Here is a 17293-nt window from a genome sequence, read left to right on the forward strand (position 1 = left end):
CAAATTTTCAAACAGCTCTAAAACTAATTTCATCGTATATATCTTATAAGAAACAAGCTGTAGTCATTAGGGAAAAGACTTCAAATCTACAAAGTAATCGTCGTGGTGTTTCGTGTTATTTGGTAACTGGGCTACAAAGAATAGATTGAGCTTAAACCACTAAAAGTCATAAGGTTTAATGATATACAAGAAAAATATTGATACTAGTAGCTCTCAGAAGCTTCGAAGAGGAGATGCAGAGCTAAAATATGTCGAGAAAGTCAACAATTTGGGTATCAATTTTGTTATTCGAATGTTGTTGTCTAAAACTTTAGTTGTTCCTAGTCTCTTCTATGGGATTGAAATATTTGAAACGAGTGACTCCGCAAGTCGACATAAGATAAAGATAACATTCAATTATATAGCCAGGTACATATATGCTTTGGGTAGGGCTAACCATGTAACGAAAGCGCAAACAAATCTTTGACATGAATGTGGACACCAGGGTTGGTTTTACAATTAGAGTTCTTCTTCAAAAAATTATAAACACAAGGCAACCGCAGTACCAATACAGCATGTTCCATTTTACAAACTCACAAAAAACTAATAACTAAGTAAGCATTAGGACAAAACTTGCAAGTTCGGAGAAGCAAATTCTTGTCCAAGCTATTCGCAAGTTGAGCTCCTTGCCTCATATCCTAAAAAGCATTACTAGCCGCATCTAGTTTATATTAAGTCTAGGCACATCTTGCAATTAACAAACTAAATTAACTAAAAAAATTAAAAAACAAAAAAAAAACTTATAATTAAAATATGAATATTATAGTGCAAATTAAAATAAACTTAAAATAAAAAATAATAATAAAACTTGCAATTACACTGACGACAAACTAAATTAAACCACAAAAAAAAAACTTCATATTTAAAATATGAATATATAAGTAAATAAAATATATTATTAACAAATTAAAATAAACTGAAGTCATAACGCAACTAATTAAAATAAAATTTAATGTATTAAATTAAGAAACTAATGTTTTCGATGTGACTGGCGCAGTAAATAATATGTGATGTACTTGTAGCGCTAGGATAGTAACTATCACATAAATAAATAAATTAATAAATACCGCTCGCTTTCTCCCCGAAGGTCCCATGAGATTTTTGCCTCAGAAGCAAAAGCCAACATCACCAAAACCGCTCACTTTCTTCCCGAAGAATTTCATCCGGCTCGGCCTCGGTCATAGGTGGGGTTTTAGAATCCAACACAGGGTTTGACGGGCAAAAAAAAAAACCTTTGGCGTGACCGCTAAAAGTACCTCTTCACCTAACGAACAAAACTCTCTAGACCTGTGTCTCGGTGATTTTCGAATTTCTTTTAAAGGACTTCTGGCTCAGCCTGAGTTGTGTACCCCGGCCGGATTTATGCGTTTATCATTTTGGATTCATCTCTTGACTGCAAGGATCGATATGTCCTTTTCCTTGTATTCACGCTGTGTGTTGAGCTCTGCACAACGTCCAATGGCACATACCTCAGCCTGGAATATGCTGGTATATTGGCCAAGGGATTTGTGGTATTTTATGCGAGGCCCTACCACTCAAGGGCCCGTGCCTTGTTGTGTCAGGGATCCATCTGTGTACCATGCTATGGTGTGTGTAGCCATAGGTTGCACTTCAGACAATGTGCTCCAATCTTTCTTATTTCCTAGGTGTGCTGTGAAGTTTTGCTTGAAGATTAATTCGGCTGTCATTTCATCCCTAGGGTGGAGTATTAGGGGCACCTCACCTAACAGATTAGACGCATCCCTGTTATTTAGAATGCAACCACTACCTGTGCCCTCAGTGCTTATTCTCAGGAGTGTAGCTTTGCGTTGAATTTCAATTACACAGTGGAGTGGTGTTAGCTCCATCAGAATTTCTAAGGCAGTTGTAAGACAGGTCCTCATTGCCCCTGTCATGCATACGCAGGCAAGTCTTTGCAACTTTTCTAGCTGGTTTTGCATGCTGGTGAGCTTAGCTCGTTTACCCTATGCAAGTGCTCCGTAAGTGAGGATTGGTCTCACAATCATTAAGTATAGCCATCGTATAATCTGAGGCCTGGTTCCCCAGGATTTCTTAGCAATTTTCCGAAAGTTATAGAGTGCTCTGTAACACTTTTGCAATGTCTTTTGGACATGGGAAGCGAAGTTCAGCTTAAAGTCATACATAGAACAAACATTTTTGTATCGACCTTCCCAACGAAAAAAAAATTATTCCAGAATTCTAAAACAAGTCCTTACATTTTTTTTGAAACTGACAAACGACAAGGAAAACTTTTGTATTTTTTGAATACCTTTTGAACGGAGCATGCAAATTTGGTGTCATTCGACGCGTATTTTGAAAATAATTTAAACTGTGTTTAATTTTAATTTGTGTAAAATTTTACCAACCCAAGCTCAGGCACTCCACTAAAAAATGTTTAGTATTTCACTTTCACTGCCCTTTCTCCTGAGCCAATTAATATTCCTAAAGACTTGGTATGCAATCCTTTTTTATTTAGCGATACCTTTCGATTGGTGTATATCTCGTTACGATCGGGCCATCACAGCAGATTTTCAATTCTAAGGCTATATATAATAGTCTCCTACATGTACTGTCGTCCATAGTGATATATAACATCAGTCTGCATTTTATTAATAAATCCTTTAACTATAGTAAATGTCAATTCAAGAAGTTTCATGGTAGTGTAGACCTTCGCTCAACAACACCATGTTGTCCGATAAAAGAATCTTTCCAGATAGTTGAAAAAACTGATGGAAACTGACGGAAGACAACTTAAACAGTTTAAGAACCGGTTTACAAATAGTTGAGACACAAAACTTAAGCACGCACACGCAGGAAGCCCTTCCTGTCCTGGGGAGTATGTTGGTGTAGTGATATCTTTATTCCTCAGAAGAGAACTTTCGGTAAAATGGATATGGGTCTGTACTCATTATTTGATTTGGGAATCGGAATTATTTTTGCCGGATATGTAGATTTTGTCAGTGCAGTATTAAAGGTATACGTTATGTATTGAAGGATCTTTGGCAGCAGTATTTTTATAAATTTTTAAATATCACTCAGATATTTCAGATATTTATTTTCAGTGATTTCAGGTACTGTGCAGTTAAGTTCATTAACATTTATGTCTCAAGTCATGGCTTATGGCTCAAGTCTTGGTTTTACTTTGCATCTTTATTTTCCGTGTCTGAGTAGTGGAAGATGAGTTGTTGAATTTACGGGAATAGAAATTTGTCTTGGCGGTATTAGTAAGTTTGGTAATTTTTTGTCTCAATGACTTAAACACCGCGTAAGCTTGAGGTGTCCTGTACCTTTTCCACTTAATGTACGCCCCGCCACGCTGTAATAATGCGTCTTTGATGTTTTGATGATGTTTAAAACCACTGTTTTTCAGAAGAACGAATAACTCTGCTACGGACAGTTATATAAATAACAAATTTTGTGTTGTAAAAAATTAACTTGTTTCTCTACTGCGGAAAGGGAATTGCACGAATTAAGGGTTGATTCCAAATGGTCATAGTTGATATTTCTAAAGTCCATAAAAACTATTGGATGGTCAAGGTATTGTAGGTCAAGTGCATAAGTCAAGAATATGACGTCATGTTTTGAAAAGGATGGGACAATAAGTTGGTCATATGTTGCTACTCTGTCTGTATCAGACACAAAAAATAAATCTAAAAGCAAGTTTTGGTAAAATGCGTAGGGGACCCGGAGTTAACCAACTTCATACCCAGCGATTTCATGTCCTCTGCGAGGTTGTACTCCCTTAAAATATCGCTATTAAAATCGCCTGTTATAATGACGTCTAAATAATTTAATGACACGTCAATCTATTTCCAAAATAAGAACCTTGTACTGGGATAATGAACGCTCTCTAAATTCAGAAACTATAAAATCAATCCCAACAAGAGCTTTTGGAATTAGTATTCCAAATCCCCATACTCTGCATAGCAAGTCAAACGGAACGGAAGAACGTTTTCATAGTACGTTAGCCGAAATAGCTCGTTGCGTAAAATTAGATTGAAAACTTCACGATACCATTGACATTATGCTATAAGCAACCATAGATAACAAAACAATTTATTTCGTAACAGGTAAAAAACATTTCAAAATTATTCATTTAACCCCCAACGAACTTGAAATAGAAATTTATGAAAACAAGAAAAAAAGCAAACTTCGGCAAGCCGAAGTTCATATACCCTTGCAGCTATTGCAAGAACTAAACTTTTTTGAAAACATTAAAATTATGATTTACTTGCGTATGTATATGTTTAAAAACATTGAAGCTATGATGATTTGCAGGTCAATTATTAGATAGTTATTTTATATATTTTTATTATTTCTAAGGGAGCTATATGATATAGTCGTCCGATTTGGATGAAATTTTAACCGTAATTCTAAAATATTAACCATTACTATATGTCGAAGAACTAAAAAAAAGATTAAAAAACAGCAAAGATATATTTTTGTTTTGTATTTTTTTCCGATTGTTCCTATGGGAGCTATATGCTACAGTCGTCCGATGTTAATAAAATTTAAACCGTAATCCTGAAATATTTAAGCATTATTATATGACGAAAAAAGTTAATATTTTTTTTAATTTATTTTTCCGATTGCTCCTATGGGAGTTTGCTCCTATGGGAGTCGGCTCGTTCCGACTTATATACTACCTGTAATAGAAAGAAAACTATGGGAAAGTTTCATTCAGATAGCTTTAAAACTGAGAGACTAGTTTGCGTAGAAACGGACGGAGAGACGGTCAATAAAGACATTTTTTAACCTTTAGCAGTTTGAGTACGAACGTAGATGCACGCTCTATACGGTCGCATGAAAGCGTCAGCGAAACCATGTATTAGAGAAGGATATTGCGAATCTGGGTGGACGATACCCGAGACCTTAATTTTCAGTAGCTACAGAAGCGATACTTTAAAAGCTTTCCACGATGTTAGCAAGCGCATCGGTAGCGACTCGTATCTAACTTTTGATCCCAGAGTTCCTGCAATAAAATCTTTGCCTCTGTGTCCAAATGCCACAAGAAGACAAGTGGGTCGAAAAGTCGGAGTCTGCCATAAGTGGCATTACAGCGCTATCAGATGCGGATAACTCTGGGCAGTTTGAAAACTACTTTGCTAATTCAAAACCTGCCTTTTGCAAGACCTGAGAAACTTCGTCTCGAAGACTTTGCAGGTCCTCAACGCATCCGGCGGTAGTCAACAAATCGTCAACATAAAAATCATTCTGAATGACCTTTGCGGCTTTTGGATGAGTTGTTTGTGTAATTGTTCATAGTCGCATTAAACACCGAATCGCTAAGAAGGGTACTGGCGAAGTTCCATATGTAACCGGTTTAACTTAAAGATTTTCAGGGACTCGGAAGGATCTCGTCTCCATACTATGAGCTGGAAGTTTCTATCAGCTTCGTCCACCATCACTTGGCGATACATATTTTTGACGTCGGCCGCAAGGGCAAACTTTTGCATTCTAAACCGAAGCAGAGTCGAGTACAGCTCCTCTTGGATAGTTGGGCCTATCATCAAGATGTCATTCAACGCTACCTGCGCGGAAGTACGGCTCGATGCATCGAAAACTACTCTCATCTTAGTTGAAGTAATTTGTGGCCGTAGAACGCATTGGTGCGGAATGAAATTGTGCGGAGTATTCGGAATTTTCCTCCGACAATTTCCTTTCTAGCGACAACAATATAAGTTTCGCAACTTCGTATGATGAACCAAGAGTATTTGGGGAACGGCAAACGAACCGAAACTGGACGACAATCTTTAAGTATTTTTCTCAAAGTGTTGTTGACAGAGTTGTTGCTCAGGAGTATGGACTTTAGCCTTGGGCGGCAAGTGCTCCCAAGACCAAAATTTCTGCATGGTTGTGTCAATTGCCTACAACGCTTCCTCCTGGCAAGTGAGATGTACCATTTTTTCAGCGTTTACATTATTTTCAGAGGTACATCTCCTGACACTATCCAGCCGAGAACTGTTTTTTGTAAGATGGGGATTCAGGCCCCTGCTTTATCTGGCCAATAGATAAAAGTTCAAAGAATGTACCAGCGCCGATAAGCATATCTATTTTTTGGGGCTTGAAGTAGAATGGATCTGCCAACTGAATATTTTCAGGTACCCTCCGACCGCTGGTGGTGACCGCTTCATCCGGATGGTAACCAGAAATATTTTTCATGATCCAAAAATCGGACGACAACTGTTCCCTACTCGCGACTTCACAACCACGCAAAATTAAAATTCATCAACTAGCGACACAAGCAGTAAATACAATTGGACCGCAAGTCAGCCATATGACCGAGTCACAAAAATTAATAATAAAACTCCTCGTACAAAGCCACAAAATCCTCTTCGCAGATCCCGATTCAAAGTTAGCATACACAACTAAAGTAGTAGGTGAGATCAGAACTTCATCAGATTCTCCAGTTTACGGAAAACATTACCCATACCCAATATCACTCAAACAAGAGGTAGAAAAACAAATAACTGAGATGCTAAGAGATGGTATTATAAGACCTTCAAGATCACCATATAACGCACCAGTCTGGGTAGTTCCGAAAAAGTCCGGCCAGTCCGAAGAAAAAAGTACAGATTAGTAATTGATTATAGGAAACTTAATGAAATTACTATCTCAGATCGGTATCCCATACCCGAAATTGGAGAAATTATTGCGCAACTCGGGGACAACAAATATTTTTCGGTATTAGATCTTAAGAGCGGTTTTCATCAAATACCACTGAAAGATACAGACATAGAAAAAACAGCATTCGCGGTAAATGGCGGAAAATATGAATTTACGAGACACCCATTCGGTTTGAAAAATTCCCCTTCCATTTTTCAAAGAGCGTTAGACGACATATTGAGAGAATACATAGGGAAAATTTGCTATGTATACGTTGATGATATCATAGTCTTTAGCAAAAACGAAGTGGAGCACGGCAAAAACTTGGAAAGAGTATTTTCAACGCTACAAAACGCAAATATGAGGGTTCAAATAGAGAAATGCCATTTTTTTAAAAACGAAGTAGACTTCTTGGGGTACACAATATCAGAAAATGGAGTAAAAACCAACATAGATAAAATAAAAGCGATTACAAAATTTCCAGTCCCAAAAACATTAAAAGATCTCCGTTCCTTTTTGGGCATGACAGGTTATTATAGGCGGTTCATAAAAGATTACGCCAAAATAGCAAAACCCCTAACCATTCTTCTAATAGGCGAAGAAGGCCGGATATCCAAGACCAAGTCAAGCAGAACTGCTATCAACTTGAGCAAAGATGCGATTACAGCATTCGAGAAACTTAAAAATACTCTCGTCTCCAGGGAGGTTACCCTTGCCTATCCAGATTTCGGAAAAAAATTTCAATTGACTACTGACGCTTCAAGTTACGCAATAGGCGCAGTATTGGAACAAAATCATAGGCCAATAACGTTCATTTCACGCACCCTGTCAAAGACTGAAGAGAACTACGCAACTAACGAAGAGAGATGCTCGCGATCGTTTGGGCGCTCCAAAGTTTAAGACATTATCTTTACGGGTATTCAAAAGTGGTAATATACACGGATCACCAACCCTTGAGTTTTTCGAATAGCGTAAATAACCATAACGCTAAGCTTAAACGCTGGAGAGACCTCATTGGCGAGTATAACCACGAGATCAGGTACAAGCCCGGAGTAGCTAATGTGGTGGCGGACGCGTTGTCCCGGGCCCCCGCAGAAATTAATTCAATCAGCTCCTCAGCATCAGCCAATAGCGACGAAAGCTCGTCACACAACCTCATATTTTCAGTAGAAGCTCCAATTAACGTATTTAAAAACCAATTATTATTACTGACTGCCGATACAGAATCCTATACCTTCCAACATACCACAGACACATAATTAAACAAAAATCTTACACGGAAGAAAAACTTATTGCAATTTTAACTAGTAAACTTGATCCGAAGCTTATAAACGGAATCATTACATCCGAAGAGGTAATGGGAAAAATTCAAAACATTTACCCTACCTATTTTAAATCATACAAGGTAAGGTTTACTCAAAACGAAATAGACGACGTAACTTCGGAGTCCCAACAAAACGAAATAATTATCCTCGAACATAAACGAGCCCATAGAGATGCAAAAGAGAACAAATTACAAATTTTGAAGAATTATTTCTTTCCACAACTTACCAAGAAAATCCAAGCAATAGTTCAAGCCTGTCAAACTTGTAAAGAATCAAAATACGATAGACACCCCCCAAAAGGAGAAATCCAACCGACCCCTATTCCTAATTACCCAGGAGAAATAGTTCACATAGATATTTATATTACCGAAAAACATAGAGTCTTAACGGGAATTGACAAGTTTTCAAAATATGTTCAAGTAAAAATTTTAGAGTCAAGAGCATCTGAAGATATTAAAAATTCGTTGAGGGAAATGTTAATTGCTTTCGGTATGCCGAAATGGATAATAATGGACAACGAACGATCATTTGGCTCAGCAGCAATAAAGTTTATGTTAGAAGATGAACTCAAAATATCATTACACACCACCGCACCGTACGCATCGACAAGTAACGGACAAATAGAAAGGTTTCATTCAACCCTATCTGAAATCATGCGGTGTCTCAAAAAGACAACGGGAGCATATCATTTGAAGATTTAATCTTTAAAGCAGTTCAAGAATATAATAAATCGATACATTCTGTAACAAAAGAAAGACCCATAGACATATTTTTCAGAAGCACAATTTCTAGTTCAACAGAAGATATAGAAAAGAAACGAGAAGAAATAAAAAAGAAAATTAAAAATAAACAAACAGCCGACCTCGAAAACCATAATCAAGGAAAAATATTAGCAAAACTTTTTAAGCCAGGCGAAACTGTACATGTAAAAATAGATAAAAGATTAGGAACTAAACTTACACCTAGATACAAAACCGAGAAAGTAGCGGAAAATAGAACGACCACCATTAAAACACAAACCGGAAAAATCATACATAAAAATAATATAAGAACATAAATTTTCAGATTATTTTTACCAACATGCTTGGGAATAACTACAGTCCTCGACTATTCCAATTCACAAATCATCTCACTCGAAACCGGATTAGCGGCTAAACAAGACGGAACATTTAAAATCATCCACATCTTTAACCTACAAAGCTATGAAGAAACTCTGGCGAAGTTAGAAGAATCATTTCATTCACTCACCCCATCTCATCCATTACACCCATATCTTTCCTATGAACTAAAACAAATCCAAACGGATTTACGCATACTCCAAACTCAAAAAAGACAAAAAAGGGCAATAGAAGCAATAGGTACTGCATGGAAATGGCTGGCGGGATCGCCAGATCACCACGACTATCAGATCTTAGAAGACAAGATAAATGAGCAGCTAGAAAACAACAATAGACAAGTAGTAATTAACAGATTAATTAATCAAAAAATAAACCAACTTACTAACGCTACTAATGCAATGTTGAAAATTACCCAGAGCTCGGAAGAAATCATAAATCAGAAAGCAAATATTTTAAAGTATAAAATGCAATTAATAAAAGAAGAAATAATTAACATAATATACGCAATTACATGGGCCAAATCTAATACAATAAATTCATTTGTACTTACAAGCACAGAGACCAAAATAGTGGAAGAAATTTTTAAAAAAGAAAATAACTTATTTTTTAACATAGAAGAATTATTGGAATTTGCTCGAATCAAGTTAGCCACAAATGGCAACGACCTTATTTACATTATTAGCTTACCAACCATTGAATCAGATAATTGTAGAACTTTAAAAATTAAAGCAATAAAAAAAGCCCAAATAATCAATGATATAAAATATGAAAATTTTTTAGAATGTAAGAGACAATTATTGGCAATAATTAAACCTTGTGAATCCTATAATGATAAGACAATTTGTAATTCAGAAAATTTGTTAGATTTAAGCAATGATACTTGCGTAAACGCTCTATTAAACCTTCGAGAACCAGAATGTAAGATGATCAACAATCAACATATACCGGATTTCGAAGAAATACTACCAGGCACCATCCTGCTAAACAACTTCAATGGACCAGTCTCACTAGATGAAAAACATCTACAACTGCAAGGCTCTTTCATAATACAATATCGTAATTCGACGGTAACAATTGGTGAAACCATCTTCAAGTCAAAGGAAATCAACGTAGTCGAACCAGAACCTCCGTTATTCCAACTTTTGGGCGAAAAGACTAAGTTAGAGGAAGTTCTCTCACTACAAATGGTCAAGGAACTCAACATTAACAACACAAAAGCGCTGGAAAAATTAAGAAGCAAGGCAACCATAGAATCTTCCGTTAGCTACGGATCCGCCATCATCCTACTACTACTTATAATAGGATCAATCACGGAACTCCTACGAAGACGTAGGTCAACGGAAAGGACACCAGTTTCCGTGCCAGAAACGCAAGAAAAGCCCACGCACTCCGGACCTGTACTCTACTACGTTGCGACCGAGGACAGTCGCGTTTAAGGAGGGAAGAGTTAACACCCAAAATAATACAATTTCTCAGACAGAGGAAATGAGTAAGCATTGATTGCACAACAAACAGCAAAGCAATGCCCTCAATAAAGTTCTAACGAACTTAGCTTGCACCTTTTGGTCAGCGATCGTGGGAATGCAGAATAGACAATTTCCAAAGTTGATCGAACTCAACTTAGTGCATACAACAAAAACTATAATTAAAATGCACTGGCCAATTACAATTAAGTTTGGCCAACGGCGACGGCGACCAAGAGCAGCAACCAATAATATGAAAGAACGTCAGCAGAAACATCAACAGCGGCAGAGACGGCGGCAGCGATGGAGCGACGCGTAGCTATAAAAACAATTGTTTAATCTAAGTAAGTTAGTTCTTAATCCAACTCAATAAAGGAAAGTTTGATTTTTTTATATAAAAATCATAACCAATCTTTTAACTTATATATGTATTAACGTGTGATGTGAGGAATTTCACACTCTACATCTGTTTGATTTGCATTTTTTGACCGTGTGACCCTTTCTAAAGCGGTTAATGCATAAGGGTGCTCTTTTAGTGAAATCGAATATTTGCTGAACTGTTAGCGCTGCGAAGGAAGCGCAGTTTCCAATCTGATGTTCAGCTGAGTTGCAATACACGCATTGAACAGGGTCGTTCCTGGCAGCGCCAAACGAAAAACTTATATTTCCATTTTTCTTAGGGTTAGATTGGGTCGGCTGAACAGTTTTGGGCTTGGAAGCCTCTTCCGCTACCATATGTTGGTATCGCTTTTGAGGGACGCTTCACATTCGCTCCAAAGTGGAAGCGAAGTATAATCTAACTGTTCTTCCAATTTTCTTTTAGTTCCTGCATCGACCTTGCTCATTATTTTCAAGGATGTATCAGAAGGCGGGGAAATTGTTTGCAAATTAAAAATTGTCGATATGATGTCAAAACAAGAAAGAAAGCAAACTTCGGCAAGCCGAAGTTCATATACCCTTGCAGCTATTGCAAGAATTAAATATTTTTGAAAACATTAAAATTAAGATTTACTTGCGTATATGTTTAAAAACAAGCTAGGATGATTTGCAGCTCAATTATTAGATAGTTATTTTATATATTTATATTATTTCTATGGGAGCTATATGATATAGTCGTCCGATATTGATGAAATTTAAACCGTTTGTATAAAATATTTAACCATTACTATATGTCGAAGAACTAAAAAAAATTAAAAAACAGCAAAGTTATAATTTTTTTGAATTTTTTTCGATTGTTTCTATGGGAGCTATATTATATAGTCGTCCGATTTTGATGAAACTTAAAATGTAATTCTGAAATATTTAACCATTACTATATGTCGTAGAACTACAAAAAAAAATTAAAAAACAGCAAAGCTATAATTTTGGCATTCCACAGAGATATTCGTAGTCAAGACATGGTTAATTTGGACTGCTGAGATGCAAGCATCTGTATCAATATGTTTTGATTTTGCGTATGGTCCATCATACTTTGTTGCAAACTGATCATCACAGTTGCGATTTTGGTCTGGCTGCTCTGCCGAAGAAAACTTCAGGTGTGGTTTGAGATATAAAGTGGACGTTTTTTGTTGCCTGGAAACGTGCCGGTGTTGCACGATGAAAACGATTCGTTTGATTCTTGTAGACAGGATAGTTTGATATGTGGTTTTCTCCACACGCTTTCACATTTTCATAAGAGAGTTTTTTTTTTGTTGGCAGGACAAGGTTTGGAGTTGTGGCAGTCTCTTCAAGCTACACAGACTGACCTTAGGATGCAGTAAAACCCTGTGTGGCAGTTTGTGCATAGCACTTCCGTTTGTGCGGCGGTGATTCTTCGGTGCAGAAGGTACTGCAACTTGTAGATCAGGTGCCCTTCGTTTTTCTTTAAAGTTCTACCAGACCAGCTCGACTGAAAAGTGGTTGTGGCTGCAATAAAAAGAATACTTTTGGGAAAGTTTCATTCAGATAACTGAGAGACTTGTTTGCGTTTCAAATCTCAAATCTCTAGCTTTTATATTGAATATTGTTATCTGAGTCATCTAATAGTCGGCAAATTCGACTAAAGCGTTATTTCCTCTTTTATACTGCTAAGTATTTCCCCAATACGGAAAAGTTGAAATGTTTTTCAATTTCCTTTCCGTATATTATTTTTTTTATTTAAGTCGTGAAAGCAAAAAAAGATCCTTTCAAGCTTGCTACAGCGCTTTAAAAGAAGCTAAAAATAAATGCGACGGAACAAAACAGACGTCCAAAGAACGTAGAATACATGACTCAGAAAACCAAGAAAACCATTAATCATGAAGGATGTAGTTAGTGGTATGGATTTGCTTTTCCTACTATAAAGTAGGCCCAATATATTGGATTAAAACCATTATGTATCAGCACGTCTACGTGCATATTTTGTAAAATATTATGCTACCGTTTCGAGAGTAGGAAATCAGGCTCATATGTATAATCCAGCAGGAAAGCTTAGGAATGGTTCAGAAAAAACTTTGTCAACGATTTGAAGTGACCAGCGCAGTCGCCTGACGTTAATCCTGTGGGATCCGTGGTCGGACCTTAAGACGGCAATTGCTGCTTCTAAGCCAGCTAAAATTGATTAGCTTTGGGTAGTATTAAGGCGTTTCGGACCAACATTCCACACAGCTGCCATTGTAAGATGCGGAAAAAAATAAACAATTAAAACTTATTAATCAGAAACGCATACACTCCAAAATATAGCCATTTCGGTTCTTAACGAAAATTCGATTTTAATATTTATAATTTATTAATATATAATATACATAACACATAGCTGTGATAGGATAGGAAAAATGACAACTTCGTTTTTTTTCTAACAATTAGTTTTCATAGACTATATTATACACTATATTTTTTCCTTTGGTTCTATACTGGATAAAGTAGCAACAACTTGCAGCAAACTGAAAAATTTTGCTTTTAAATTAATAATGATGTTTTATTTTTAGGGCTTGCGAACATTGGAACTATGCGTTGATAACTTGCAGCCTGACTTTTTATATGATCACATACAACCAGTGAGAGCAGCATTGATGCAAGCTTTGTGGAAAACCTTAAGAAATCAGGACAATGCCGCATTAGTTGCGTTTCGCGTTCTTGGAAAATTTGGAGGTGGAAATCGAAAAATGATGGTGGAGCCGCAAATTTTATCTTATCAGAAAACTGAAAAGCCAACCATATCAATTGTAACATATTTTCAAGAGTATGAGACCCCGATAGATTTTCCTGTCGATGAGGCGATTGAATCAGCTCTCAGAGCCTTGGGATCAAACTCTACTGAACAGTTTTATAGACGACAAAGCTGGGAAATAATCCGATGCTTTCTAGCTGCGTTCATAAGTTTGGATGATGAAAAACATATATTGCTAAAACTTTTTACTCATGTGGATTTTGTTGAAAGTAATATTATAAATTCGTCTACGCTTCAACATAAAATCGAGAATGAAACTGTACGAGGAACGCATCAAACAGCCCTAATAGGAATGTTAGTTGCTTCAGCAACAAAGGATTTGCGTGATTCTGTGTGTCCAGTAATGGCCGCCGTTGTAAGACATTATACTATGGTAGCTATAGCACAACAGGCGGGACCTTTTCCACAGAAAGCGTATCAAACTGCGAATGGAGTTGATCCTTTGGTATTAATTGATGCTTTAGCCTCTTGCATGGGTCATGAAGAAAAGGAATTATGTAAACCAGGAATAGCATGCATGGGTATTATTCTTGACACTGCAACAAATATTATGGGTAATAAAGAAAGAGCGTGCAGATTACCTATTATCCAGTATTTAGCTGAAAAATGATATCCCTATGCTATGACCGCCCCTGGTATTCAAAAGTGGGGGGTTGTCAAGCAATTCAGTTTTTATGTAAACATATGTCTCTGCGTGCTCTTTTTCAAAATCTCTTTAATTTTTTAAAAGCATTTATGTTTGTACTAATGGACCTAGAAGGAGATGTTTCTAATGGCGCTATCGATATTACAAAAAACTATATGAAAACTATGTTGGAAATTTGCTTAAGCCCTATAAGTGAATGTTATAAAAATGCAGATTTAAATGATTTGCAATCCAAAGCATCTTATGAAGTTATTCACGAGTTAGTGCGACACATAACAAGTCCCAACGCAATCGTCAGAGAAGAATCTATGGCATTATTAAAACACATTGGAACCCTGCAATCAAAAACCGTTTCCGAAGTTATGGATCCACATAAGGATGTCCTCGCTGACATAATACCTCCGAAAAAGCATTTGTTAAGGCACCAGCCCGCAAATGCACAAATAGGATTAATGGATGGCAACACATTTTGTACAACTTTAGAACCACGTTTATTTACGATAGGTAAGTTTATAGTTCCCTTAACCTTTACACGGGTTTGGTCTTTACAACAACAACAACAACAACAGCTAACGTGTTGCAATATCGTTAATTTCGTCTTTCGTTTCCATTTCAAAGATTACATCTCACAGTGGGGTGATACAGGTTACTTTTAAGAATTAAAGTTAAAATCAAAACTCAAAAACAATACAAATTGTTGATACCTACTTGAAGTACATAAAAAAAGTTTTCATAATTTTAAAATCATCATTTTATGGATTACAGGACCAATGTAGTAGGCTCTTAAACATTCCGTTTCCGATCTACAAATTCTAAGTTTATTACAAATCTTTAATATGTTCGCTAGTTTCGAGATTAAGTAATAAAATGATGTGTTTAATAGTTTTATACCCTTGTAGAGGGTATTATAATCACACAGGAAAATATTCTCAATGGGACAATTTAGAGAAGTGAGCTGCGCTCAGCTCAAGGCTAGGCTCTTGAGGGGAGCTACTTTCGACTAGGCGGTCAATTCAGACATTTTTAAACCTTTAGCAGTTTGAGTACGAACGTAGATGCACGCTCCATACGGTCGCATGAAAGCGTCAGCGAAACCATGTATTAGAGAAGGATATTGCGAATCTGGGTGGACGATACCCGAGACCTTAATTTTCGGTAGCCGCAGAAGCGATACTTTAAAAGCTTGCAACAACATCTTTGCCTCTGTGTCCAAAGGCCACAAGAAGCCAAGTGGGTCGAAAAGTCGGAGTCTGCCATAAGTGGCATTACAGCGCTATCAGATGCGGATAACTCTGGGCAGTTTGAAAACTACTTTGCCAATTTAAAACCTGCCTTTTGCAAGACCTGAGAAACTTCGTCTCGAAGACTTTGCAGGTCCTCAACGCATCCGGCTGTAGTCAACAAATCGTCAACATAAAAATCATTCTGAATAACCTTTTGCGGCTTTTGGATGAGTTGTTTGTGTAATTGTTCATAGTCGCATTAAACACCGAATCGCTAAGAAGGGTGCTGGCGAAATTCCATATGTAACCGGTTTAACTTAAAGATTTTCAGGGACTCGGAAGGATCTCGTCTCCATACTATGAGCTGGAAGTTTCGGTCAGCTTCGACAATTTCCTTTCTAGCGACAAAAATCTAAGTTTCGCAACTTCGTATGACGAACCAAGAGTATTTGGGCTAGATTTGAACGGCAAACGAACCGAAAATTTACTGGACGACAATCTTTAAGTATTTTTCTCAAAGTGTTGTTGACAGAGTTGTTGCTCAGGAGTATGGACTTTAGTCTTGGGCGGCAAGTGCTCCCAAGACCAAAATTTCTGCAGGGTTGTGTCAATTGACTCCAACGCTTCCTCCTGGCAAGTGAGATGTACCATTTTTTCAGCGTTTACATTATTTTCAGAGGCACATCTCCTGACACTATTTAGCCGAGAACTGTTTTTTGTAAGATGGGGATTCAGGCCCCTGCTTTATCTGGCCAATAGATAAAAGTTCAAAGAATGTACCAGCGCCGATAAGCATATCTATTTTTGGGGCTTGAAGTACCCTCCACCCGCTGGTGGTGACCGCTTCACCCGGATGGTAACCAGAAATATTTTTCATGATCCAAAAATCGGACGACAACTGTTCCCTACTCGCGACTTCACAACCGTGTTTTTTTGTGGCTTGGGCATTAGTTCCACCAATGCCTCGCAAGCACATGCACACGTCCTGTCTTGTAATTTTGAGCCTCTGGGCGAGCTCATCGGTCACAAAATTTATTTGTGAACCAGAGTCGAGCAACGCTCGAGCTAATACGAACTGACCACTTTTGGTTTGAACGCTCACAACAGCAGTTGCAAGAATGGATGGAGTCTCCTGCATGAGCGTGGGCTGAGAAGGGGGTGTCAACGCGAGATTTGTGTTTGGGGAATATATATGTATTAACGTGTGATGTGAGGAATTTCACACTCTACATCTGTTTGATTTACATTTTTTGACCGTGTGACCCTTTCTTAAGCAGTTAATGCATAACGGTGCTCTTTTAGCGAAATCGAATATTTGCTGAACTGTTAGCGCTGCGAAGGAAGCGCAGTTTCCAATCTGATGTTCAACTGAGTTGCAATACACGCATTGAACAGGGTCGTTCCTGGCAGCGACAAACGAAAAACTTATATTTCCATTTTTCTTAGGGTTAGATTGGGTCTGCTGAACAGTTTTGGGCTTGGAAGCCTCTTCCGCTACCATATGTTGGTATCGCTTTTGAGGGACGCTTCACATTCGCTCCAAAGTGGAAGCGAAGTATAATCTAACTGTTCTTCCAATTTTCTTTTAGTTCCTGCATCGACCTTGCTCATTACCATATGTATTAATTAGTAATCCGTCTATCCTCCCCAATAGAGAGCAAGGAGTCATACAAGGCTGCGACCGTG

At 37.4% G+C, this 17293-nt stretch overlaps 1 protein-coding gene across 3 annotated transcripts in view; it reads left to right on the top strand.

The window, feature by feature from the left end:
* LOC108148498 (transcription-associated protein 1-like) overlaps nt 1-14883 on the top strand; it is a 79888-nt gene extending 65005 nt beyond the window's left edge. For all 3 annotated transcript variants that reach the window (XM_041708931.1, XM_041708942.1, XM_041708905.1), the window contains one exon: nt 13497-14883. Coding sequence is in view for 1 of the 3 variants with exons in the window: in XM_041708905.1 (XP_041564839.1) it covers nt 13497-14348 (852 nt within the window). In the remaining 2 variants the exon portion in view is untranslated. The remainder of the gene's footprint in view (nt 1-13496) is intronic.
* The last annotated feature ends 2410 nt before the right edge of the window (nt 14884-17293 follow it).

Source organism: Drosophila elegans, unplaced genomic scaffold (genome assembly GCF_018152505.1).
Source record: "Drosophila elegans isolate 14027-0461.03 unplaced genomic scaffold, ASM1815250v1 contig_122, whole genome shotgun sequence".
In the NCBI taxonomy this organism is placed as follows: Eukaryota; Metazoa; Arthropoda; class Insecta; order Diptera; family Drosophilidae; genus Drosophila; species Drosophila elegans.